A 24,686-nucleotide genomic window follows, 5' to 3' on the forward strand; every position below is an offset into this window, starting at 1 on the left:
GATTATCGATTATCCTCAGAAGTCACATTGTGAAGGCATAAAATAATGTGATCAAACGTACAGGTAAAACACATTAATCCATTACCTCATTCATGAACACGATTAGCGAATTCCATACATATCTGGGTGGTGAAAACAAGATTTCCTATCATTCCACTTTCTTTTATATAATCCTATAATTACATTAAAGATTATTTTATAATCTTTGCCTTTGTTATTTTGTTGTTGTGTAATAGCGACCTCTAGTGGAATATCTACATATTGTGACTAAACTAACCTACAGACTGACATACACTCTTGTTTCCAATATGTGGTTCACATATGGACATTTTCTTTGTTAATTTAACACAATGGTTGTGTTTGTTCCATTGAAACAACTCTTCAATTTGTGCAACAGGACTTTGGAGCAGGTTAGCCATGAACAAAAGTTATGGATGAAAAGGTAAAAGCCAGTAAACATTTGTGGTGCCTCATGGTTAGTGGAAACTAATTTAAAATGCACTTGGGTATTCACTTAAGTTGGTTTTGTCGTTTTGGCATAATGGAGCCAGTGCTAGGTGTATATGACTTTCATCTTTGTCCTTTTTAGTTTTATAATGGCACTGAATAGTGCCCCATTTTAAAAGCACCAAAAAGTGAATCCATTTATCAAAAAGTAATCCATTAAATGTCATCTGAAGTGAAGCAATAGATTTTGGTAAAATTTGATCAGATGTCCACCTGACCTCAACTGTCTCATGAGCATGGCTGTAGGTTATTAAGTAACATATACTAAATGTTTATATACAAAAACTCATCTCTTTGCCTCAGAATACATTTAATAATTTTATGGATTTGTTTTTGATGGATAGATGTGCTTTTCGTTTATATTCACCTTTAATGTTGTTTATCTAATAGTTAAATATATGATAAACTCAAATTCATTTTCATTAGTTTTTATTTACTCACACCTACTTATTCTTTTAAATAAAATGTTAGGATAAAACATAACTCTTTGATTATATATATATACATTTGTAATCAAAAATTGACATACACCTTGCAGAATCTGAAAAAAAACAGAAAATTTTGGAAAAAGAAGAGAAATTTTGAGGAAGGTTTGTTTTCAATTTAGTCCTGTACTGAACAAGTTATTTCACATAAATGTTTACAGAAAGTTATATAATAATAACAACAGAATTTCTAAAAATAAACCCAGTTTACATAAACCTGATTCTAATACTGCACAATGTTACCTGGACAATCAATTCTTGTTTGTCCTCCTTAACCATTACAGATTTTCAGAAAACTTCACCAGGTCCTGCAGAATCTTTGATTTTCAGCATCTTCTGCATACTTGAACCCTGTTCACAAGTGACTGTATGATGTTGAGATTTATATTTTCATATTGAGGACAATCAAGAGACTCACGCTCAACTATTAAAATAGATACAAACATCCCAACAGATGTAGAAAAAGTCATGAAGTATCAAGGTTTAAAAATACAATTAACAGATTTTTCTAAGGTGTCAAGGTAGCTTTGGAGTACAACACATTTTCAGAAAAAAAGGTACATGAAAGTTGTCACTGGGGAAATACCTGTTCAAAAAGTAAATTTCTGGACCTAAAAGAAACATATTGGTCCCTTTAGTCTACACTATGGTACCTTAAAAGTACCTACAAAAATATCTCAAAGTACATATCTGTACCAAATGTGAATAGTACAGTTTTAAAAATTCTCAAATTCCTTTAAATTTGATTCAGGCAGTAGGTAGATATGTAGGGTGAAATAAAATATGTGTGATATGTAAAACTAGCTGTAAACATGCAGAAATGTATGGCAAAAAAATGGTGGATGTGGTTGCCAGAAATTGCCTATGAAAATACATTGACATTTTAGCCATTACAGGATAAATATGTCATTGTTGTTACTCACACAAAAGCAATGAAACTAATGAAATGAAGCAGCAATGAACTCTCATTAAACTAAAATAATGGAACATTAACATAACGCATATAATGTAACAAAATACCCAACAAATACAACAGTTACCTAAGAATAACCTTTCAAATTATTTACATTAATCTGATGCATCAAACAGACATTTATGGGATTGTCATTTTAAAGTTTTCATTTCATAAATATAATGTATTCTTTCACCAGGAGAGTGTTAACCAATTAACAGGTACCTAACACAGCACAACATTGTTTTCACTAAAGTGATCATTTCTGATCATTTTCTACATTGAGTCTTTGTGAAAACAGATAAGACAAAGGACGCATTTTCACCAGGATTTAACGTGCATGGTACAATCAGGTACTCTCCTGGCTCCAGTCTAAATAATTTTGTCACTTCTCTCAAGTTTTGGAAAACGTCGGTCCTGGCCAAAGGCCTTCGACCAGTGAAGAACGAAAATGGCAATTTCTCACTTTCGTCTTTCATCTAAAGGAATAAGAAATGGATTTATTACTAAAGTACAAATTTACATAACCTAACATATAATATGTAGAAATCTGAGATGGTACTTGCCTCAGGTGGTATCTGTAAAAGTGAAAAAGAAATATGAATTAAACAGCGTGACTTAGACACATTACTACGTTTCACTGGATGCTCCATAAGGATACTAAGACTTTAATTTCCAAAAATAAGTATGAACTCATCTAGTCATACATAATAAAAAACCTTCAATTTAATTAACTCTCTTATATTGGTTCAGAATTGTGAAAACTTGTAACGCGAAATAAGCACCTCTTGTATTATTGCTTCCATGACTAATCACTTGATTGTTTCCTTATCTTTGGAAAGAAGCATCTGCTAAATGCGTAAATGTCATGAAGAAGTACAATACTGACCTCAAAAACATAGAAGCATATTAAAAGGTTGGTGAACTGTTTTCTGTGTCTGTTATCCTTGTACTGCATTAGAGACACCAGTATGTTTTCAGGGCACTTCCCAACAGCACAGTCATCCTCAGTCTTCTCTATCTTTACGCGAAACTGAGGATTTGTCCAGAAGGTTCCTACAGAACATCCAGTTTGAATCAATTATAATCTACATCTTTAATTAAAGGCGGAGTCCACGATGTTTAAAAAAACCTTTGGAAAAGGAGACGGGCCGACTACCAAAACACACTTATAGCCAATCAGCAGTAAGGAACGTGTCTACTAACCGGCATCCTTGCCGGGGTTGCGTATGTGTGGGGCGGGTCTATCAACAGAAGGTCCAGATTCTATTGGGGTAGGGGCGTGTTTGTTTAGGTGATTTCAAATATCAACACTGGCTTTCAAACATCGTGGACTCCGCTTTTAACCTGTACTTTTTGTAAGTCGCACTGTTATTTTGAACCTAAATTTTTTTAATTTTATTTGCTCAATCAAAGCAATTTGCTTAAGCAATGTATTTTTTGTGGCTGGGAATAATACTATTTGCTAATATGATCAAGAATGTAAGTACTTATGTTAGCCCTGCTGCCACCAGCTGTGCCAAAATTCCACTGGCCAAAATAGTATTTGGAGGTCCAAGAACATTTAGAGGAAACATCCAGATAATCAGGAGAGAGACAACAGATATCCATGTTATCGAAGCTTTTGGTGTAATCTTCCACTGACATCCTGCAAAAAAATATTTGGGTTCCTAAATATAAGTTTTATTTTACTGTACATTATTTTAAAACTGTTGTTCATACTTACCAAAATTCCCCGTTATCAGACACAGAAAGGCAATTTTTGCGATCTTCTGCACTCACTGTCATCCACAAAGGTGATCTGAAAATTTGTTTTGCAAAAATAATTTTATGCACAAATGTGACCTTAACTTAATGACCAACCATGAGTAAAAAAAATAAAAACATTCTTTAAAAATGCCTTAAGCTTCATACATCCACTTTTTTATTTTAACTGCAACAAGACCCTAGGCTAGGGCATGAACCAAGACATTACTGTATATCACAAGGATCTCGAGGATGTGACTAAAGATTAAAGGAACAGTATGTAGGATTGTGGCCAAAACTGGTATTGCAATCACAAAACTTGTGGCTAAAACTGGTACTGCAATCACTCAACTGGTGGCCAATACACGAAATGACAACATAAACATGAGTTGAGGGCGGCAACTCTACATTTTAAATGACAATATCCTGGCCAGACTACTGTTGTCAGTGATATAAGTATTTGAAATGAAAATGATTTCTTAACGTCTAGTGACATATCAGGGCCATTTTATGATTAATTTATATAAATTTCTTACATACTGTTCCTTTAAATAAAGTATTTGTACTGCAACTGCACTTCTGGGCTTGTGAAAATGTTACAAAATGTATAGAGGAGCTCTTACTCGTCACTCCAATCACCTTTCCATTCACCCTTTGCCCATGGGTTGAACATCCTCACCAGTCTAACTGGTTGTCCTCTACTCATTACCTGTCAAACACAATGCCTTATTAATGGAGGGATCATGTATAGAGTAGGGCTTAGTTAAATCTAAAAAAAAATCAAAAATATATATTCACACAGACTCAGAAAAGAAGAAATTTTGACCTTGTTTAAATATTCATTAAGTGCACCTTTTCATATTTTTAATCAATCTTTATTACAAAGAAATCATACATAAAGCTACGGTCAACATGAGTTTAATCAAGACCGATTTTAATCTTACCTTGTAAACCCCTGTCACAGTGTAGGCATGACCCTCTACTATGCCATTAGGTAACACTGTGTTTTTTGAAGATGCCTATTATTATACAAAAACAAAATAAAAATATAGGTACAGAGCAAATCACATAAAATGTACCCTGGGGGGAGGGGGTCTAAGATACTTCTCAAAAAATATTTTACAAGTCAATACTTAAATTTACCATGCAGTGAAATGTGAAAGCTATAAAGATGCCTCTGCTTACCCCTTGAGGTGTGCTACAGCCCATGAGTGTACTTGACTTGAATGCACTTTCCATCAAATTCCACAAGTTAGCAGGTGCTTCTTTCAGGTCAAAGTGCAAGGGCACCCCACCAGAGAAGTCAATGAGAGCCTCAGATACAAAGCCACCTTGTAAGTCAGCAAAGGATCCGCACAACCTGTAAGGCATTTCATTTTATACTAGCTATAATGTCATAGATATACATTTGTCTTTTAAATCGCTTCCAGCTGTACACTCTTAAAAATAAAGGTGCTAAAAAGATTCTTCACAGCGATGCTATAAAATAACCATTTTATGTTCTTCAAAGAACCTCTCGGTTATGACTGTAACCTCTGTTACTGAGATAGGGAATGAGATGCTGAGTCACGAAACGATACTTTTGGGAATGGCATCATCGTTCACGCATCTGAATAATTTGTAAAACTTGTCCATCTTGTAGGTGACGGTCACAGGAGATGACGTCACAAGTGCGAAGGATACCGGAAGCATGAAAGAGAAGCGCAAACAGTGCATGTCAAATAAAAAAAGTGAATCAAGTGCTACAGGCACAACACCCATAGCCTTATTTACGCAAGTTTTTTTAAGTCCTTGAAAAAAGAACGAGCCCTTCATTTTTAAGTGTCTTTTCTGCCTGCCTCTTTTTACAAGAATTCTTATTCAAATTTAAAGGAAAACACCAAATTTTTTCAATATTTTAATATGTTCGTACCTCAACTTAGACAAATTAATACATATGTATTTTTTTTCAATGTGTGCACTTAATCTATGTAAAGCCTGTTGTGAATGTTAGCATTTAGCCTAGCCCCATTCATTCCTTAGGATCCAAACATAATAGACAGTACTTTTATACTTAAGTAGCTTTTGAGGCAAATACTTTTGTACTTTTACTCAAGTAAAAATGTATTACTATAAAAGTAAATTACTTATACTAAAGTAATATTTTACCTTGGGTACTTTTACTCAAGTACATGGTCTGTGTACTTCGTTCACCACTGAAACTTTTATTGAGAAGGAGGCCTCATCCTCAATGTACCACACATGAAACAAACAACTAACGAATAACTACCTCAGTAAGGGGGGTTGGGGGGGGCCTTAAGGCTGCAGTATATACTTCTTAATGTAGAGGGCGCACGACCTAAGGAAAACCGGTCTTACAGAAATTTCAGAACTGAAGCAACGTAGGCAGTTAACTGGGTCAATATGATTTTCACTACACATAAAGTGAAAACTCTATAGCTACTTTAACATATACAGCACTGTGTAAAAGTCATAAGGCCACCACCACCAGACTTGTTGTTTTAGAAGTTTTAATGTCCATCCATATACATTTTTCAATCTATTTTATTAATATAAATACAGAAAATACAGGAAATGTGTACAATAAAAATTTAATTAAGGACTAAATGTCTTCTTTAGGTATCGTCTGTGTTTAGTGTGAACTCTCTTGGCACTAAACACATCTTGAGCGTTTTTGAGCAGAATGAAGTAAAGTTGAAGTAAGTGAAGACAAATTTCTTTAAAATGAGAAATTAGGATTTAATTTTATTAAGGTCTAAGAGATCCTGCAGTTTCCTGCTATTGCTCAAGTGGAAGCTGAGTTTACCCTAAAAACTTGACACACTTTTGTACAGACTTTTGTACAGTACTGTAGTTTCCTGGTGGAGGGAGCTCTAGAGTAGCCTGGCTCCGCCCTCCTACGTTCTTCCGCTTAATTTTCATTTCGCTTCAGAAGAACGTCTGGGACTGCTCTGTATAGTTTTGTTTTCTACGGCAAAAAACTGCAGGTCCAATCAACGAACAGCGGGGAATGGCTAAGAACGCAGACATTGAGGTCGTGCGCCAGACTGAGTGACATACGTCACGACCAAACGTTAGTGATTGGTTATGGCAGATTCAGAGTGACTCTGGGCAGATCCAATAGTTTTAAACTTCAACAGAGGACCCTCCTTAACGGAAGTAACGCTTTGCAATGGAGCGTGGCCAGACCCTCTGTACAAATGAATTAAATGTACGAGAGTCTGGTTGCACCAGGCTAGCTCTAGAGTTAGGTATGGTCTCAACAACCTCAGTTGAGAGACACTGATTCAAAAACTGATACCCTACAGAACTCTAAAAACTCAGGACGCAAAAAATAGGGCTATCAGTTCACTAGAATCCTCAGGAGCAGAGCAATTGGGAAATAAAGGTGTGCAGGCGTAGCCTCAGCCATGTCTGTACCATAGCCCCGATGGGCCTGGATGTGTCATAGTGTCAATAGTGTCATATGCAAAACCATAGGGGTCGTCTGCTGAGACACAGTAGGTCTGTTAGATCTAAATCTGTTCCACCCGCTAGGGCCTTTCCCCTGCATTAACAGAATATCTTCTTTCATGTTTTGAGCACCTGGAATATGTATTTCCCTGGGTGCAAAAAATGTTTCCTTTGGGCCCAGAGGAGAATATAAAGTGCCAGCCTGTTCAGATGGTGTGACTTTAGACCTCCTTGGTGATTGTTGAACGAGACCACCAACCTATTGTCTGTTCTGATAAGAACATGATGGTCTCTGAGGACTGGGAGGTAGTGTTTTAATACCCGAAACACAGCTAATATTTCTTTGCAATATATGTGACAGAGAAGATGCTGCCCTCTCCACAGGCCTCTCGCTAAGCGGCCCTCCACTACTGCTCCCCAACGAGGGAAGAACCCCCCAGTTCAGACCCTGGTTAAGAAACTCGGACGCTGCAGTCAGGATTGACTCAGTGCAAGCGGGAAACAGATGTGCCTGCCTTGTCACCAAATCCAAAACTACCCAGAGAAACGTTGTTCTTGTTAGGGGGTTAAACCGGGAGATTTAAAACTTCTTCCTATAACACCTGAGCCTTCATGGGGTTCACCTTGGTGAAAAAAATCCTATGAATCTGGGAGGATGAACAGTGAACTGCATCCTGTACCATTTTTCTATAGTGCGAAGAAGCCAATTTATTAGATATGGCAGTTTACTCCACTTGTGGAAGAAGTGTGTTATGGCGCTTTTCCATTGCATAGTACCCCACGGTTTAGTTAAGTTTGGGTCGGGTCAGCTCACCTCACTTTGGCGTTGTTAGCTTTTCCATCGAGTTTAGTATCACTTCGTAGTGGGAGGGATTTTAGGCGTGTCGTTATATTTGCGCTGCCCACAGCTGTGACATCATACAAGTGAGAGGAGAGCGTTGTTGTACATTCCCATACATTTATTTATTTCTCAGTCCGCCACAAAATTAAAATTGGCCACCACAAATAGATGTTTGCACATCGCGTTTATCACTAACTCTGTATCACATGACAGTTTCAAACACCCGCGGCGTCAGCCGACGGCGCTCCGCTGAGCCTCACTGAAGTTGCATTTAAGCATATAATGCTGACGTGCTCGACGCGAATGTTCCGCCACAAACTGCAAGTCTGGAAAAAACTGTTATGGTGTCCCTGATTCTCAACATGTGGATGTTTTTCGTCGCTAAAAGGGAGTTTGGGAACTTATAGCAGAGCACAGATGACAACATGCTTGCTCGAGACAGCGCAAGCTAGCCTAGCACAGGTAAAGCTAGCGATGACGCTGTTAGTGACGTTTCATTCAGACCAATCAGTGATCTAGAGTGTTTTCGCGTCACGTTTGGTATCAGCTCGGGTCGCTTGGAACCCCAACCGAGGTGGTACGAAAAAAGTATCGGGTACCACGTACTGCACCTAATGGAAAAGCTCCCAAAAGTAAGCCGACCCGACCCAAACTAAACCAAACCGTGGGGTACTATGCAATGGAAAAGCGCCATTAGAGAAATCAACCAAGGCTCAATGTTGGGTTTGGTTGTAAGATGTGTTTTATCAATGGCCTGAAGCGACTGATCGTCAGGGCATTGATTCGATTTTGCTACAGTATTTTATATTGAATTCATAGTTATAAAAACCTCTGTGGGTAGAAACAGATGAACCTGTATACTGTAAGCTGACATGCCACGAAGCATCATAAACAGTGGGGTTAATGCTTGATTTTCAGTGGGCTCTTTGGGTGAGGGGCATGAAGGCCTGACTGACTGCCAGGGCCACTTAGTGCCAGCCTTACAGTTTGCAATAATTACCATTCTGAGATCAGTTTTACTGCATTAATCTGTAGCTGCCGTGTGCCCAAGGCCGCTATAAAGAGTTATATAAGCCTTGCCCACTAATTAGATGTAGTGCGACTTTGTAGTCAATGTTGAAGGCTTCAGGGATGATGCCAGCTCAAGAAATAATATGTATTAGGAGTATCTTTTATGGCAAATTAATGTTCCATTCTATTTATAGCCTATTATGCTTATTAAGATAGATGACGTGCTTGTGTAAACTTTATTGAATGCCTTATCAAACGTGTGAAACATGATATCCTTGTCTGACTCATCAAACAATGACGCACTGGCCACTGGTTGGGGCGGGAGAAACTGACATGCGAGTAATAATCTCTATCAACTCCTCATATTTGTGTAACATTCAATAGACCAGTGGGGGCGGGGCTCAAACTGCGAGGCACGCGAACATTGTCTGACTCATCAAACAATAATGCACTGGCATCCAGTTTGGGCGGGAGAACCGAATCTATCTATCTATCTATCTATCTATCTATCTATCTATCTATCTATCTATCTATCTATCTATCTATCTATCTATCTATCTATCTATCTATCTATCTATCTATCTATCTATCTATCTATCTATCTATCTATCTATCTATCGCATTTGTGAAGTTATCTCCCGTCGTCTATGAGATGAATAGTTTTACAGATTATTCAGATGTTATCGTAATCATAAATGATGTCCTGGCACTTACTTTGCATAAGCTTTCTCCAGTAAAGCAGGCCAAAATTCATTAGGCGTTCTTGAATGAACAAAAATTAGCCTGTCGTTAATTGTTGGCAGTTGGTCATCAATGACAACATCAATCCATTTCCCAAACCGCCAGAACTGTGCAATACACAAAACACAGAAATTCTAAGTCAATGAGTGATAATATAATATTTATATATAAAAATTAAGTAAATTATACAATACGTGCTTACCCTGAAATGAAATATTCCAGCATAATCCTTGTCGAATGACTGTTCAACCGGAATGACTTTGTCCATAATATCCTGTTGACAGCTAAGTGCCCCAAATGAGGCCAAAAACCAGCAGTTTCCTAAACACAAATGAAAACTTGCTTATCTAAAATCCTGTACACCAAGTTTTCAAACTTTTGTCAGCCTAAGCCTCTTAACCTAAATTATTAACTTGAATTACCCCTGAAATTGTATTATTTCATTGCTAAAAAACAACGTTATTTTGTGTATTTGGTATAATCTAATGTTTTAGCGTTGTTTATGGTTCAAACACATTGTGTTCCACTTGCCGTACATTTTTGTATCTCCAGATTTCACTCTTTTCCTGAAACGCACCAATTTTGTACAAAACTCATCAATTTGAAAAGCGATTTGTTCGTACGTTGTGATTGGCCTAAATACCTCTGACGTCAGCCGGAAATGTGATGCTCCTTACCATGTTTGAAAGATTCAATCACAAGGCAATGCTAACAGGAGTTTACTTAGACTGAGTCCGAATCGGGAGGAATTATGATAATGTCGGTCTTGTCTAAAACACCAATCCCAGGAAGTAAACTGTTGCCACACGTCGAAAGGGTTTATGATAAAAGAGACCCTCACTTACAGTTTTTCTCAGTCGCTTGGTGCATTTCTCACATCACTACTTACATTGAGCATTTTCTGAAATGATGTGGCCAGACAGAGCAGGGCCGTGCACAGACATTTTGAGGGGCAGTGGCCCAAACCAAAAAGGGGGCAAGGGGGGCACAATTTATATGGTTTTAACAATATGATGTGTTATAGATTAGTATCAAATAATATAAGTGATTATAATGGAAAATAGACTTTATAACAAGATTTAGAGTGTGACAAAACTTCTTAATATTCTATATGATTTACATGCTGAAGCTTTGAATCCATGTTTGCAATTTTGAACAGCTTTTGCAGCCTCCCTTTCAACTCTGTCTTTTTATTAAAAACATAGTTTTTTATTTTTTGTCGACAAAGTGTGCCAACAACAGCAAATTTGGTGTTATTTATATTAGATCTCATCGGCTCATTAGACAATCACTGTAATTCTAAAAATGTTTGCTAAGTTGTTAGCACTTTAAGAAGACAGAGAGCAAATCATCCACAGAAATACAAAAATATAGGAAAGCCGAGAGAGGTCATCCATATTTTTATTTTTGCTGCTTGTTTTCTCATGATCTAGAGATAACAAAAGTTGTTTTCTAGCTATCCAGACATAATAATGCAAATGCCATAATGTAATTTCCTGTCCATAATATTTCATTTATTTTGAAGTGGACTGCTGATGCATATGGAGTCTTCCCCGATACCACGCGTAGCTAATTGTCGATAGACTTAATAAATAAATAAAGTTTGATGTTCGTGAATTTAGGGACCATCTCTAAAGTGCACTGTACACGTTTCTATCTTCAATAGTATTTAACAGTTTATTTGAATAAATATAACACATCTAAAAAAGTGTGCATTATAGTTGACAACCACGAACACTTTACAGTTGGTTTTGTGACTGTTTGTTGACTTTAAGTTATTCCATTTTAATGCTGTTTAAAGTAGAAACGTAAGTGGAGTACTTTAAAGACGGTCCCTAAATTCACCGCGCTATCAAAAGGTCAATTATTGGCAAATCTGTTTCATCTTGAGCGAATCCCTGAAGTAAAATCTCATTTGTTCATCCATGCTAATTTGCTAAATATGCTTTTGCTGTCTAAAAATTATGTTCTATTGAGTACACGTAAGCTTTAATCACATCACAAGAATACAATTTTTGTTATGTCGAGATCACGAGAAAACAGCAGCTTGTTTTCTCGTGATCTCGACATAACAAAAGTTGTATTCTTGTGATGTGATTAAAGCTAAAAGATAACGAGAAAATTAAGTAGTGAACACAAGCAAGCAAAAATAAATATAGAACACGACCTCTCTCGGCTTCAAACTACCAAATTACTAATTGAGCAGCTCAACAACTGAGGTAATGTAATGAATCTACCTGTTAATACAACAAACGTCTTCGCCCTTCAAAGAGTGGACACAGAATGTGAGAGATGCTGCGGAGCGGGCGGGAAATCACGAAGTGGATTACCAGAAACAGTGGATCTTTAGACGAGCGGTAACAGAACACTTTGACTGGGGTTGGTGAGAGGGGCACCTCAGCCGATTAGGGCAGAAGGGCAGTTGCTCTAGCCACCGGGCCACCCCCCTGTGCACGGCCCTGAGACAGAGGAATGTCTTGATATGCAAGAATGATTGCAGTACTATGTATGTTGTATGTTCAGTTCCAATATGTACTGCAATATTGTTTACAGTTGTGCACAGCCAAAGGGAGTTTATGTTTGTTGTAAATAAGGGTGTATTTTTTTTCTTTTGCACAATGCTGTGAACAAATTCGAATTGCAAAGAGCATATGCAGTAAAAATGTGAAACATACATATTCAGTGTCTTGTACTCAGTTACCTCAGTAAATACAGTAATGTGTAACTTTACTGTATTTTTCAAATAGCTGTCCAATATACAGTGCTGTCTTGAGCATTTTCAGGTAGTGTCACCAAGAATTGACTTTTTTGCATTGGAAAACATTTATAAAGTAAACTGTCATAATGAAAACATGATTAAGCCATTTGACCATCTTGTTCATAAACAATTGTGTCAGGACTTTTCATTTTGATGAAACTGACACTTTCATTGACATGAATACTTGCTTTTGAGGAATGACCTATCCATTTTGAGCAAATGACATGCTTTTGCAGGTTATCAACTATGTTTTGCAGTTTGTACTAATTGTTTTGAGAACTGCATTAACTGTTGTGCAAATGTAAATAGTTATGTGAGAAATGCACCAAAGCGACTGAGAAAAACTGTAACACTAAACTCTGATTACACATGAGCTTAAGCGAGTATCTGGCGAACGCAAGTGTCTCCTTTATCAAGAACCCTTTTGAAGCATCTGCAGCAGGCATGAAATGCATAGTGAAGCTACAGTAGCCACCACAGGACAAACATGTCATCGTCTGAGACAATGTAGTGACAAAATGCGCTCTATAGAACAGTTTTTCCATTTAGGGCTACTGTAGAAACATAGCGGGGTAAAAATTGTGACTTTATGTACCCACAGTGTATCTAAATAAAAGATAATCATTCTAAGGTAACAAAAAACAATACACTTCATTTTATAAGGTATTTATATACCCCAGATAATATTTTTATGTATATTATTTTGCATTTCTGTCAAGAGGACCTTCTAAAAGTTACACAATGCATCTTTAAAAAGATTGTAATATCATATTAGTATGATAATAAATTCAAATGTACCTAATTTAGATCCCTGGGCATAGTCAAATCTGGAAATTCCATCTACAACAAGACAAGGCTCGGATACAATTTCCTAGTAATAGAGAATTAGAGCATCAATGGCAGCAGGTCAAAAATATACAGAGAGAATGCAATGTTACAGCATAGAGTAAAACAGTCAGGTTTGGGAAGTAAAGCTTTAAATAATTTTCTCAATATAGATGTATAAGTGGTCAGAAAAAATGGGCAAAAAATGTTAATGCTCATGAGGAGGTACCCTAGCACCTAAAACGTTCATATTAGTACCTCTGAGGTACATACTAGTACAAAAGAGTGCATGTTGGAACCTCAAAGGTACATATTGGTATACATATCTGTACCCATACTTTAATATTAGTACCTCATTAAAGGTTACTGCCCAAGTGAAAACTTTTTTATTTTTGACCATTTCTTCTGACAGTGTACAGTATATACTTGGGAGTTCCTGTTTTATATGCAAATGCAAAATGGACAAACTCCCTAGATGTATAGTTCTTCTTAAAGGACAAGTTCAGTATTTTACACTTAAAGCTCTGTTTTCAGATTGTTTATGATGAAATAGAATGGTTTTGACTGAAATTTGGACATATGATGCTGGCCCGAGAATTTTCAGGTGTTTGTTCTATCACCCCCCACCCTCACAATGGCTGCATAGGTGCACTGGATCAATCCTTCCAAAAATGCATTAAATTTTCGTTTACAAAGATGTGAAACTCACCGAGTGGTCAGGGGTGTTCACTGATATGCTCACACAAAAATTGCTGCAAAATATGCTTTCCAACAGCTGTTTTAGCATTCGTTGAAAACTTGTGGACCTATTTTTCCAAACGCCTCACACCCGTATATTCTTCCGCTGAGAGCTTGAATAATAAACACTCCAGCCCAGTTGATGGCGATAATCCGCCTTTGCCAATTGCAAGAATACAAACAAAGTTCCCGGCGTGGATTAATACCGTACCATACATATCAGTGAACACACCTGACCACTCGGTGAGTTTCACGTCTTTGTAAACGAAAGTTTAATGCATTTTAGGAAGGATTGTTCCAGTGCACATATACACCCATTCTAAAGGTGGGAGGTGATAGAACAAACACCCAAAAATTCTCGGGCCAGCATCATATGTCCAAATTTCAGTCAAAATCGTTCTATTTCATCATAAACAATCAATGAAACAACAAATACAAACATGGCTTTAAGTGTAAAATACCGAACTTGTCCTTTAAAAAGTTTAGATTTTTTGGAAGAATGCTATGACTTTTTGGAAAGCAGACTATGCTTTAACTGAGTTGCATATAGCTTTAAAGACATTACATACACATAATCTTACTTTTTCCATTTTCAAATACTTTGAGGAAAACTTTAAGGAATTTTTAAAATCCCTATGTAAAAAATACTTTCTTTCGCACACTACATACCGGTGGTCTTTTCCACTTGACTAGGGCCATATCCCTATCAGACAGCAACCCTTTCCCAATAGAGGTGCTGTTTGCAGGAAAGGAATCATCCATGTACTTCATTTTGTTGGAGAGATAGCGCTTTTGCAACATCTGGTAGTCTTGATATTGGAACTTCACAGGGTTGTGTGAAGTACCCACTTCATCGTCATGTCTTTTGTACATATCAGGGGGAGGCATTTTTACTCTGAGGACCCTTTTTCAGAAAACAAACATGCACATAGTTTTACATTTTAATGTCATTAATGTTATAGGGCGGTTTCCCGGACAGGGATTAGACTAGTCCTAGACTAAAATAAATGTTAAAGCTGTCCAAACTTAAAACAACTTGCATTGACATATTTTAAAATACATCAGTGCCCTTTGTTTTGCCTCAAAATGCACACAAGTAATGTTTTTAGTCAGGCATGTTTGTTAAAACTATATTTCCTAATTAAACTAAGGTCTAGTCCTGGCTTAAACTAATTCCTGTCCGGGAAACCAACCCAATATCACTTAAAAGCTAAATGTAGTTATCAGTATTATTGTAGAAATCCTCTACCAATCAGTCATTATTTATTTAAAAAATGTTGTTTTTGCAAGCAATTTTAATCTTTAAAAAACTTTGGCAGTGGATTTTAGTGCAGCGCTTAGCTTCCCTAAAAAGGGAAGGAGGTAACTCCCATATAATCAAAACAAGCAATTACAACCCTTCTAATATTTATACAAAAATTAATAAAAACATACAATATATACAACTGAGACTTTAACCCCCCAACATTCAAAACAAATTTTTGTTTGATATCAAAAACAGAATTGTATGTCTGTAGTAGCCGAACCACAATGACAATAATAAAAAACATACAATTTTATCAAAGCAGAAATTTTTGTACAATGTTTTTTAAGTCCCAGTTTGTCCTTATTAAGCAGTTCCAAGTAAAGTAAAAAAAAACCATACCATTTAATATTTCTATTTAATTCATTTAATATTTAGATTTACACACAATTATATAATTATATAATAAAATATTTATAATTCTGTTTGGCTCCACATAAAACGCTTAAACATAAAAATATATTGTTAGGTAAAAGATATACATACTTCACCTGCAACGATCCAATGAATAAACTTTACACAACTTGTTTCTTGCTGTGCATCTGGTTTTATATTCTTCTTGTTCCAAACTTCTTTCAAGGCATCTGCAGGGATCAAAAAGCTCCACCCCAATTTTCGCTGTGTCCACCCTTACTATGCAAACATCTCATTGCTTTATCACACCCACTGAATGACATGGTACAACAAAACAACAAACTAAAAAAAATATAATTGGTGTGGCTTCCTCAGGCTATACTGTGACTTGCATGATAAAACAAAGGAGTCAACTGTCAGAGCAGTTCTCTTTCTAGTTTCACCAATATTATAGGTTGCTCTGTATGTATTTTTTTTTTCAATAAAATAATAATATGATTACAAAATCAGTTTACTTATAGACTGTCTATATGAAGCATAACTAATTACCATCATTTCAACATCCACATGTCAATAACGTTACACATGATATTCTATGGAGTCATATGTTCCATTAGAGCATGATTGCTCTGTCATATTTCCCCCGTAAATCTCATACTTTATTTACAGTAAAACATAGAGAACATAAATGTCTTAAACATGTTGGGACAGGGACAGCAACAGGTAAGTTTTACAAAGTAACAGATTGAGAAACATTTTTAACTATTTAGGTTACTTGACAACAGGTCAATGATATGAAAAAAAAATTTCTGGCTCTTTTTCTGTAAAATGGAGCATTCCATTTAGTCTTTTTTTAATTATACATTAATGTAGAAAAATAGTTGATATTTAAAAAAGAGATCTCATCTGTGATTTTGATTTGTTATGGGTAAAGACAATCCTCTAGGGGTGGTTTTCCAGACAGGATTTAGATTAATCCAGGATTAGGCCTTAGTTATATTAGGACATTGAAGTAGATTTTACAATCAAACCTTACAAAAACAATACTGGTGTGCATCTTGAGACAAAACAATGGCACTGATATATTTTAAGATATATGTCAGTACAAGGTGTTTCAAAATGAAGGCAACTCAAACATGTATTTTAGTCCGATAAGCTCTTTTTCTCTCTCTCTATATATATTATTTAGAGAGAGAGAGAGATTATATATACTTATTATATATTTACATTTATTCATTTTGCTGACGCTTTTATCCAAAGCGACTTACAATTGCTATGTCAGAGGTCGCATGCCTCTGTTAAGTGTCTTGTTCAGGGACATAATGTGTCACAGTGGATTCGAACCTAGGTCTCGCACACCAAAGACGTGTGTCTTATCCACTGCGCCATCATATATAGTTCACTGAAAGCCCTAATGCTGTTTGCACTCAAAAAGTCAAGCAATGATGACTTCAATTTTGCATTTTGGATCCATAGCTTAACTATATTTGTTCATTTAACGTATTAACTTAAATTAAACCATAAACCTAAACAAGGAAGTGCAATTAACTTAAGATTATTAGTTCAAAATGCTGTTAGAAAAACCCATAAGCCCGTGCCCCTGAAAATTTTGAATGATAACAACTGATAGGACATATAAACCAGTTGATAATAATATTTCTTAGAGTTTTACATTCTTTGTAACATTATTGATGTTTTTGTAAATTATAATTTTTTGTGAAGTCACAGTTCAGGTAATTAGTGCTTTCTTTGGTATGCATGCACCACATTTAACTCTAATTGTATTTCTCTCCACTACAATGAAGATACACGTGAACAGTGCAGTTTGTTGTGTGCTTTTGTGGAGAATTACGTTCATTGATTGATTGACATAGACTCAGTCCTGAATACCTTTTATTACACATTGTTATATAAAGTTAAATGACAATTTAAGTTCAGTCTTTATGAACACCAAGTGAACTTAATTGTTTACAAACTCCAAGTTTGGTGAATTTTTGGGAGACCCATTACTTAATTTAATTGAGGCAACGTGTGAGTTCAGGGTTTTCAGTGTAAATAAATAAATAAATAAATAAAGGCAACAAGTTTACTCATAATATATATATATATATATATATATATATATATGGACACTTATGGATGTGGTTATTTAAAGACTTTTGACAGGTCAGGTGTGCGGTTTACAGAAAAATAATCAAGGCAAACAAAAACACTTCTTAGAATTTTCTTTCGTAATTCTGTATTGAGGCACATAAAACTTTTATTCTTTTATTCCCCTTTTAAATTACGCAAAACAGATACGTTTCTTCAGGCGTGTCTCACGTCATAATTGTGGAATGCATGACAGGTAGCTGCGTGTAGAACTTTTCTAAGAAGCATCACCACCTCATTTTTTTTCAAAGTTTAATTGCTCTAAAAATAAAAGATTAGCTTCAGAGAAAGATATATTGTGAACCAAAATGGCAATACTGTTAACCTAATACATTGTTGGACAACCTTTACACACATTCTGTAGCTCTCAGTAAGACTTCTTCACCTATCAACTTTGGTATTTAATAATAGGGGGTTTAAATAAGGCCATTCCATCCAGGATAGTTCAGTGTTTTGTTCCTGGCCTTTTTTTTACTGCTTTTAACCATGTGTTTTGAGTCATTATCCTGTTGGAGGACACATGAGACACAACTTTTTGAGAAAGGGCAGTATGTTTTGCTCTAGAATTATTGATAATCTGTTGATTGCAAATCTTATTATTTTAAAACATGTGGTCACATTCAGGAAGGATGGATTCAGTCCTAATGATCTTAAATAATGTTAATAATACATGCAACTGTATTCACAGAAACATCAAGCTACTTGAATATTTTCTTAATAGCATTTACCTTCTTTTCGTCCTGAGCTCTTCAGGCGACTTTTACATTACTTTCTCAGGTTATTTTGATCGATTGTGATATGCACACAATGATGTCCAACAGCTGAACAATAAAAATGAAATAACTGATTACAAGATTGTGTAAAACTAAGAAAAGAAATGTTACTTTGTTTGTTTAAAATATCACTATAATACAATCATTTATGAACTTTTTATGAGTACTAACAAATCTGTCTGGGTCATTTCAAAATATGTAGCAAAAACAATACTTCTAATATTCAAAGACAATTGCTTTGACTTTCATTAACTTTTTATGAGAAATTAAGCATTTATTTAATGAGCTTTATGAGAACCAACAATTTGTCAACATCTGTATTTGGTATTTTTACAATATTTTACTGTATATGTTGCATTTTTATTTGTATATGTTTAAGATTGGTTGATTTGAGTAGTTCAATTCACAGCATTGTATCATATTTTATAAAATAAAAAAAGATCTTTTTTTAAATCTCTATTTTAAAAAGATGTTTTTTGTCACTAGGCAACAGGCATGATAACAGTTGATGACACAAATAGGAAATCTTTAATCATTGTTAAAAATAGGTTCCTAAAACATTTATTGACTGTATGTGGTTCAAAAGAGTCACTTCTATAGTATTCACTTCCATAGGCTTTATTCCTACTATGAAAGTAAATGGGGCTCACGAACATTAGGGGCTGGACACACCAAAACTTTTAAACGCGGCTGAAAACGCCTTGAGGACGCCGAATACCAGCAGTTTTTCAGCTGAGTGCCAGCTTTCTTCAGCTGAGCGCTTTGGTAGCTGTGATACTTTAGCTGTGAGCCGGTTGGTTGCTGTGGTAATGTCCCGCCCCTCCTCCACTGTGATTGGGCGGCCGTGTGAGAACTGACATTGGGGAGCTTTTCTCCCAAAGTTGAATTTCTTTCAACTCTGGACGCTCAGCGCAGAGCGCGGAAAAACCGTCGAGCTGCTGGCTGGCTGCTGGCTTATTTGAAAAACGCAGAGCTTCCATTGGAAACAATTGAAAACATGCGCCGGCCGCGGGCGTAAAAGCGTTGGTGTGCACGCCCCCTCAACCATTCCTCAAAATATCTTCCTTCGTGATTATTAGAACAAAGAAATTTATACAGTTTTGTAACAAAATAAAGAGTAAGTAAATAATGACAGAATTTTAATTTTTGGGTGAACTATCCCTTTAACATCCACACAAAAGTTTAGTAGACGACGGTTATACAGACAGACTATAAAAAGGTAAGAAATAAATGTTGTTGGTTTTTTTTTGCAATTTAGTTCTTTAGTTGAAAACTCCTTTTTTTCATTTAGCAGAATAAAAAGTTTTTTATTCACGGGGTTATTGTCCATAACTATAATAATCCGAGTTACAACACTTTCCCCTACTCATTGTTGTTTTTATAAATATTATATATACATTATATTTTAATGAAATTCTAAATGATTCAACTCGGTTCTTTCGGTGAAAGCTTCAAAAGAATGATTCGCGAATCATACGTCATGACGTAGACCAACAGCGCCGCCGCGTGCAGCGAACCAAACATGGCGACAGAAGAATCGGAAGAAGATTACTTTATTAGAGAAATAGAGAAAAACAATGGGTCTGTGTTGAGAATGTATCAGTGCAGCAAGGGTGACGTCGGATGCGTAGTATGGGACGCTGCTATCGTTTTATCAAAATATCTAGAAACGCAACAATTTTATAATGTTCAGTCTGATGCTAGTACATGGCACGCTAAAAACATTATTGAACTGGGCGCAGGAACAGGACTAGTGGGTCTCGTGGCTGCCACTCTGGGGTGAGTTATGAATGCCGTGCAATGTCGATGTGTTTAATCACCAACAATGTTAATGAACATGTTAAATGGAGTTGAACTTGATCAATGTGCTCCTGTAGGGCTAATGTTATAGTGACTGATCTAGAAGACTTGCAGCCTCTTCTGCAACTGAACATTAGGAAAAATCAGAATCTCATTCGTACAGGTTCAATCACAGCCAAGGTACTGAAATGGTTTGTACTAACTTTCATCCTATGGGTTTTTTGCCTTTATGTATTCCTGACCATGACATACTGTACTGTTTTGGTTTGTCAGAGGTGTAAAAATAATCTGAACATTTTGATATTATAAATGATATCAGCATCAAGACCCAAGCAACAACATGATATTACATAATGCCAATTACAATTATAATATTCCCCAAACTGGTTTGCTAAACTGTCATTGGCAGAGGTTTCGGCCTAGTATAATAGTTATTATGCCTCTGGGCTTGGCTAACTTATCTCAACAACCATAACCAAAAGATTAGTCACAAGTTGTTACCTGTTTTGTAATGCGTTTTGGTCTTTTTGAAAGGGGAGAAAATGTGGAAGACCTACTACCTCAACCTCATTATATTCTGATGGCTGACTGTATCTACTATGAGCAGGTATATAGCAGGACAGTTTATTAAATCTACTTTACTTACATTATTTACTCAATTTATTCACAGGTACTATTTACATCTAAAATGCCTCATATTTATACTAAAACAAATGTGCTGGGTTGTTTTAACCCAGGGTTAGGTCACACTGCTGGGTTAAAATGAGCAGTGTGTTCTCTCTAATAGTGACCCAACCCTGGGTTAAAAACAACCCAGCACTTTTTATCTCAATAGTTTAGTTTAACAGTTTTGACTGCTATATAAACTACTGTGGTTTATTTATATTGCAGTCTGTAGAGCCTCTAGTGCAGACTCTGAAGTGTCTTGCTGGGCCTGAGACATGCATCATCTGTTGCTATGAACAGCGCACTGTTGGTGTAAATCCTGAGGTTGAAAAAAGATTCTTCGAGGTAAGATATAAGATTGATTATAATGCATATGATATATGACATTTTAGAAAGGGCATTTAGAAGTATCTGGGAAAGCTAAATATAATGTTGACTTCTTTTTCCTTAATGATTATTTGAAACAGTTACTTCTGCAAGACTTTCAGTCGGAGGAGATCCCACCTGAGAAACAAGATCCAGAGTTTAACAGTCCTGATATTCACCTCCTCCATCTGAGACGAAGAATTGTATAAAAACCTCAAGCTTCTTTTAATTTGAGTAAACTTGTCTTTGGATGTGTATATGTTGTTTTCATTGGACTGTTGTGTGGGCCAGGTTTCAGTCATTATAACAAAATATTTTTGCTTTTCTTTCCCCCAGTTTTTCTCTCACCATATTGACCTTATTTAAATACAGTCTCAACCTCAAGTGCTTGTTATGTGGTTTGCGGAGATTCATTTAAGGATTTACTAGACAAAATGTGTACAACTGTAAGTGATTGTATGTATCAGGGTTCCCACGGGTCCTTGAAAGTTTGTGAATCTGGGGGAAATAATTCAAGGCCCTGGGAAGTTTTTGAAAAGATACATACATAGATACAGGTCATTGAAAGTGCTTGAATCTATTTTATGCAAGAAGTTTTCTGGAAACAAAATCCAAATTATTCCCTGTGTAGTGTAGGAGAAAATCATCAAATTTCTAGCCTTTTAAGCACACATGCTAAACTGTTCGCTTTAAATGCTTACATCTTCTGTGTGCGAATGTTAATTCTTATCAAAATGCTTTTTTGCATAGTTGTGTTTGAAAATGTCTCGGGTTAGGTATGTAACTGTTGTTCCCTGAAAAGGGAATGAGACACTGCGTCTCCCTTGCCATACTTCCTGCGTCCCTGTTACGCCATCTATGGCGATATATCCAATAGCGATATACTTCCTGGCTCCCACGTCACCCTGTCTTTGTCATTAAGCCTCACCATTGGTTGAATTTGATATACACATTCAGATGCACTTACCCCTGGAGGCGTCCCCAAAGTGTCACCGCAGTGATGCAGCACGAGTTCCCTCGAAAGCAAACTGTAACAATGTATCTTAACAGGTAACACGATGTAACCTTGCTCTCATTTGAAATGTGTCTCCACATTTAGTCCTTGAATTTGAGGGTATTGGTTTGGAAAGTTAACTAAGGTGTGGGAACCCTGATGTATACACATACACTTTACAGATTTGGATGGCATAAAATAGTCTCATATACATTTTTAAGCAGTTATTCGCTCAATTAAATAAGAGTGTTATTTTCTGTAGTCCAGTGTTTTTTTTTAAGTAAAGTTATAGAATGTTACATTAAGTGTAATATGTTAACAAACACTGTCTAAAGTTAACAAAGCATTTTTTTAAATCACTTTAATTAAAACTTAAATATATTTTATGTTTTGTTTTGTTATCCGTTTTACGTAATAGATCTCTTTGGTCCTTTGTGTATATTGGAGTATGGATGCACAAGTGGGAAATTCCACTTTTTGGGAATTCTTTATACACTCTCCGATAAAAAGGTACAAAAAGTGTCACTGGGGTGGACCTTCTAAAAAAGGTCCTAATATGTACCATTTTGCTACAGATGTCTGAGGTACTACCAATGAACACCTTTTATGTAGGCTACAAAAATCTACTTTTTAAAAAGGTACCACCCTAGTGACAACTTTTGTTTGTTTTTATTAACCCATGTTGGCCAAAATGCTTTCCAATAAAACATGTAAACAAAACATAAAAACAACATGACATAAGACCAACATATATACCCCGACTATCTCACAGCAAATGCTTGGGCAAATACGTGCCCTATTTAAAGTGTTTTAAATTCACCTAATGATGTACAACATCTTATTTACAGTGACAGGTCATTCCAGAGGCAAGGTGCCACAATCGAAAAGACATCATCTCCTGTGGACTATAAGTGGGATTTAGGGACCTTTAATATTTATTTTTAGATGACCTCATTGGCCGTGTCGTTTTTTGTACCTTTCTTTTTAAAAGTGTATGATGGATAGATTAGATCATCTCTAACGTTGTTCCTGAAGGGCACATGTCCTGCATATTTTAGTTCCAACCCTACTCCAACACCCTACACCTCTTTATTTTTTCGGTAGCCCTGAACAACTTGATGAGCAGGTTTAGGTGTGTTTGGAACTGAAATCTGCAGGACAAGTGCCCTCCAGGAACAGGGTTGTACAGGGAGTGCAGAATTATTAGGCAAGTTGTATTTTTGAGGATTACTTTTGTTATTGTACAACTACAGTGCTCTTGGTCAATTCAAAATGTTAACAAACCCTCAAACCTGAACATTTAAGTAGTAAAAGGGAAATTTTGGCTTTCTTAAGAGAATATTTCTATGTAAATCATTATTATGCAATTATTAGTGTGCAGAATTATTAGGCAACTAAATGAAAAACAAAGATTTTACCATCTCACTTGTTTTTTTTTTCACTTGTTAAAGTGAGAATAATAAACAAACTCTAATTTACAAAAAAAAATAATAAAACAATAAAAATAAAAAAAATATGAAGACTCAGTGACCAATATAGCCACCCTTCTTTTCGATAACAGTCACAAGCCTTCCATTCACGGATTCAGTCAGTTTCTTGATCTGGTCTGAACCAACATTTTGTGCACCCACAACCACAGCCTCCCAGACACTGTTCAGAGAGGTGTACTGTTTACCTTCACTGTAAATGTCCTGCTTAAGAAGGGATCAAAAGGTCTCAATAGGGTTTAAGTCAGGTGAAGAAGGGGCCATGTCATTAGTTTTTCACCTTTAAGGCCTTTACTGGCCAGCCACTCAGTTGAGTACTTTGATGCATGTGCTGAAGCGTTGTCTTGCATAATAAAGTCTTATTGAAAGATGCAGATTTTTTCCTCTACCACTGCTTGAAGAAAGTGTCTTCTAAAAATTGGCAGTAGGTCTGAGAGTTGTTTTTTATTTCCATTTTCAACCCAAAAAGGTCCAACAAGCTCATGTTTAATAATACCTGTCTGTGCCTGCCTGCCTGTAATGTAGAAGACACTTTATTCAAGCAGTGGTACAGGAAAAAGTTTGCATCTTTCAAGAAGACTGATTATTTTGTAAGACAACGCTCCATCACATGCATCAAAGTACTCCACTGCATGACAGGCCAGTAAAGGCCTTAGAGATGAAAAACTAATGACATGGCCCCCTTCTTCACCTGACTTAAATCCTATTGAGACCTTTTGAGCCCTTCTTAAGCAG

General features: G+C 36.1%; 2 protein-coding genes across 5 annotated transcripts; one reads left to right on the top strand and one right to left on the bottom strand.

Annotated features, from left to right (window-relative positions):
- Window positions 1–1,362: 1,362 nt before the first annotated feature.
- Window positions 1,363–15,981, bottom strand: LOC129418146 (calpain-1 catalytic subunit). 2 transcript variants are annotated; one of them, XM_055173068.2, is made up of 13 exons: window positions 15,847–15,981; window positions 14,727–14,961; window positions 13,293–13,365; window positions 9,939–10,057; window positions 9,710–9,843; window positions 4,876–5,050; window positions 4,635–4,709; window positions 4,314–4,399; window positions 3,671–3,745; window positions 3,435–3,592; window positions 2,834–3,000; window positions 2,511–2,522; window positions 1,363–2,423 (listed from the first exon to the last, which is right to left on the bottom strand). In XM_055173068.2, the coding sequence occupies exons 2-13, from the start codon at window positions 14,943–14,945 to the stop codon at window positions 2,214–2,216; spliced, it is 1,503 nt and encodes a 500-aa protein (XP_055029043.2). In that variant the 5' UTR covers window positions 14,946–14,961; window positions 15,847–15,981; the 3' UTR covers window positions 1,363–2,213. The 2 variants fall into 2 exon arrangements, with proteins under 2 accessions (XP_055029043.2, XP_055029044.2); XM_055173069.2 differs by having other exon boundaries at window positions 15,852–15,951.
- A 4,111-nt stretch (window positions 15,982–20,092) lies between these two features.
- On the top strand, window positions 20,093–23,644 carry LOC129418076 (protein N-lysine methyltransferase METTL21D). Of its 3 annotated transcripts, XM_073864839.1 has the most exons (6): window positions 20,093–20,417; window positions 20,516–20,629; window positions 20,973–21,045; window positions 21,330–21,449; window positions 21,572–21,673; window positions 23,313–23,644. In XM_073864839.1, exons 1-6 carry the CDS (start codon window positions 20,161–20,163, stop codon window positions 23,313–23,315), a joined length of 669 nt encoding a protein of 222 aa, XP_073720940.1. In that variant the 5' UTR covers window positions 20,093–20,160; the 3' UTR covers window positions 23,316–23,644. The 3 variants fall into 3 exon arrangements, with proteins under 3 accessions (XP_073720940.1, XP_073720941.1, XP_055028973.2); XM_073864840.1 differs by lacking the exon at window positions 23,313–23,644 and having other exon boundaries at window positions 20,094–20,417; window positions 20,516–20,617; window positions 21,572–21,725; XM_055172998.2 differs by lacking the exon at window positions 23,313–23,644 and having other exon boundaries at window positions 20,096–20,417; window positions 21,572–21,725.
- Window positions 23,645–24,686: the final 1,042 nt, after the last annotated feature.

Source organism: Misgurnus anguillicaudatus, unplaced genomic scaffold (genome assembly GCF_027580225.2).
Source record: "Misgurnus anguillicaudatus unplaced genomic scaffold, ASM2758022v2 HiC_scaffold_28, whole genome shotgun sequence".
NCBI classification, from domain to species: Eukaryota; Metazoa; Chordata; class Actinopteri; order Cypriniformes; family Cobitidae; genus Misgurnus; species Misgurnus anguillicaudatus.

What these genes read in the sequence shown, in the direction of transcription:
- LOC129418076 (XM_055172998.2), top strand. Translation starts at nt 20,161, where the DNA reads ATGGCGACAGAAGAATCGGAAGAAGATTACTTTATTAGAGAAATAGAG. An exon ending in CTCGTGGCTGCCACTCTGGG is followed by an intron (nt 20,418 to 20,515) that starts GTGAGTTATGAA and finishes GTGCTCCTGTAG; the next exon opens with GGCTAATGTTATAGTGACTG. An exon ending in TTGAAAAAAGATTCTTCGAG is followed by an intron (nt 21,450 to 21,571) that starts GTAAGATATAAG and finishes TATTTGAAACAG; the next exon opens with TTACTTCTGCAAGACTTTCA.
- LOC129418146 (XM_055173068.2), bottom strand. Translation starts at nt 14,945, where the DNA reads ATGCCTCCCCCTGATATGTACAAAAGACATGACGATGAAGTGGGTACT. An exon ending in CTGTGACAGGGGTTTACAAG is followed by an intron (nt 4,400 to 4,634) that starts GTAAGATTAAAA and finishes TGTGTTTGACAG; the next exon opens with GTAATGAGTAGAGGACAACC. An exon ending in TCTGATAACGGGGAATTTTG is followed by an intron (nt 3,593 to 3,670) that starts GTAAGTATGAAC and finishes ATTTTTTTGCAG; the next exon opens with GATGTCAGTGGAAGATTACA.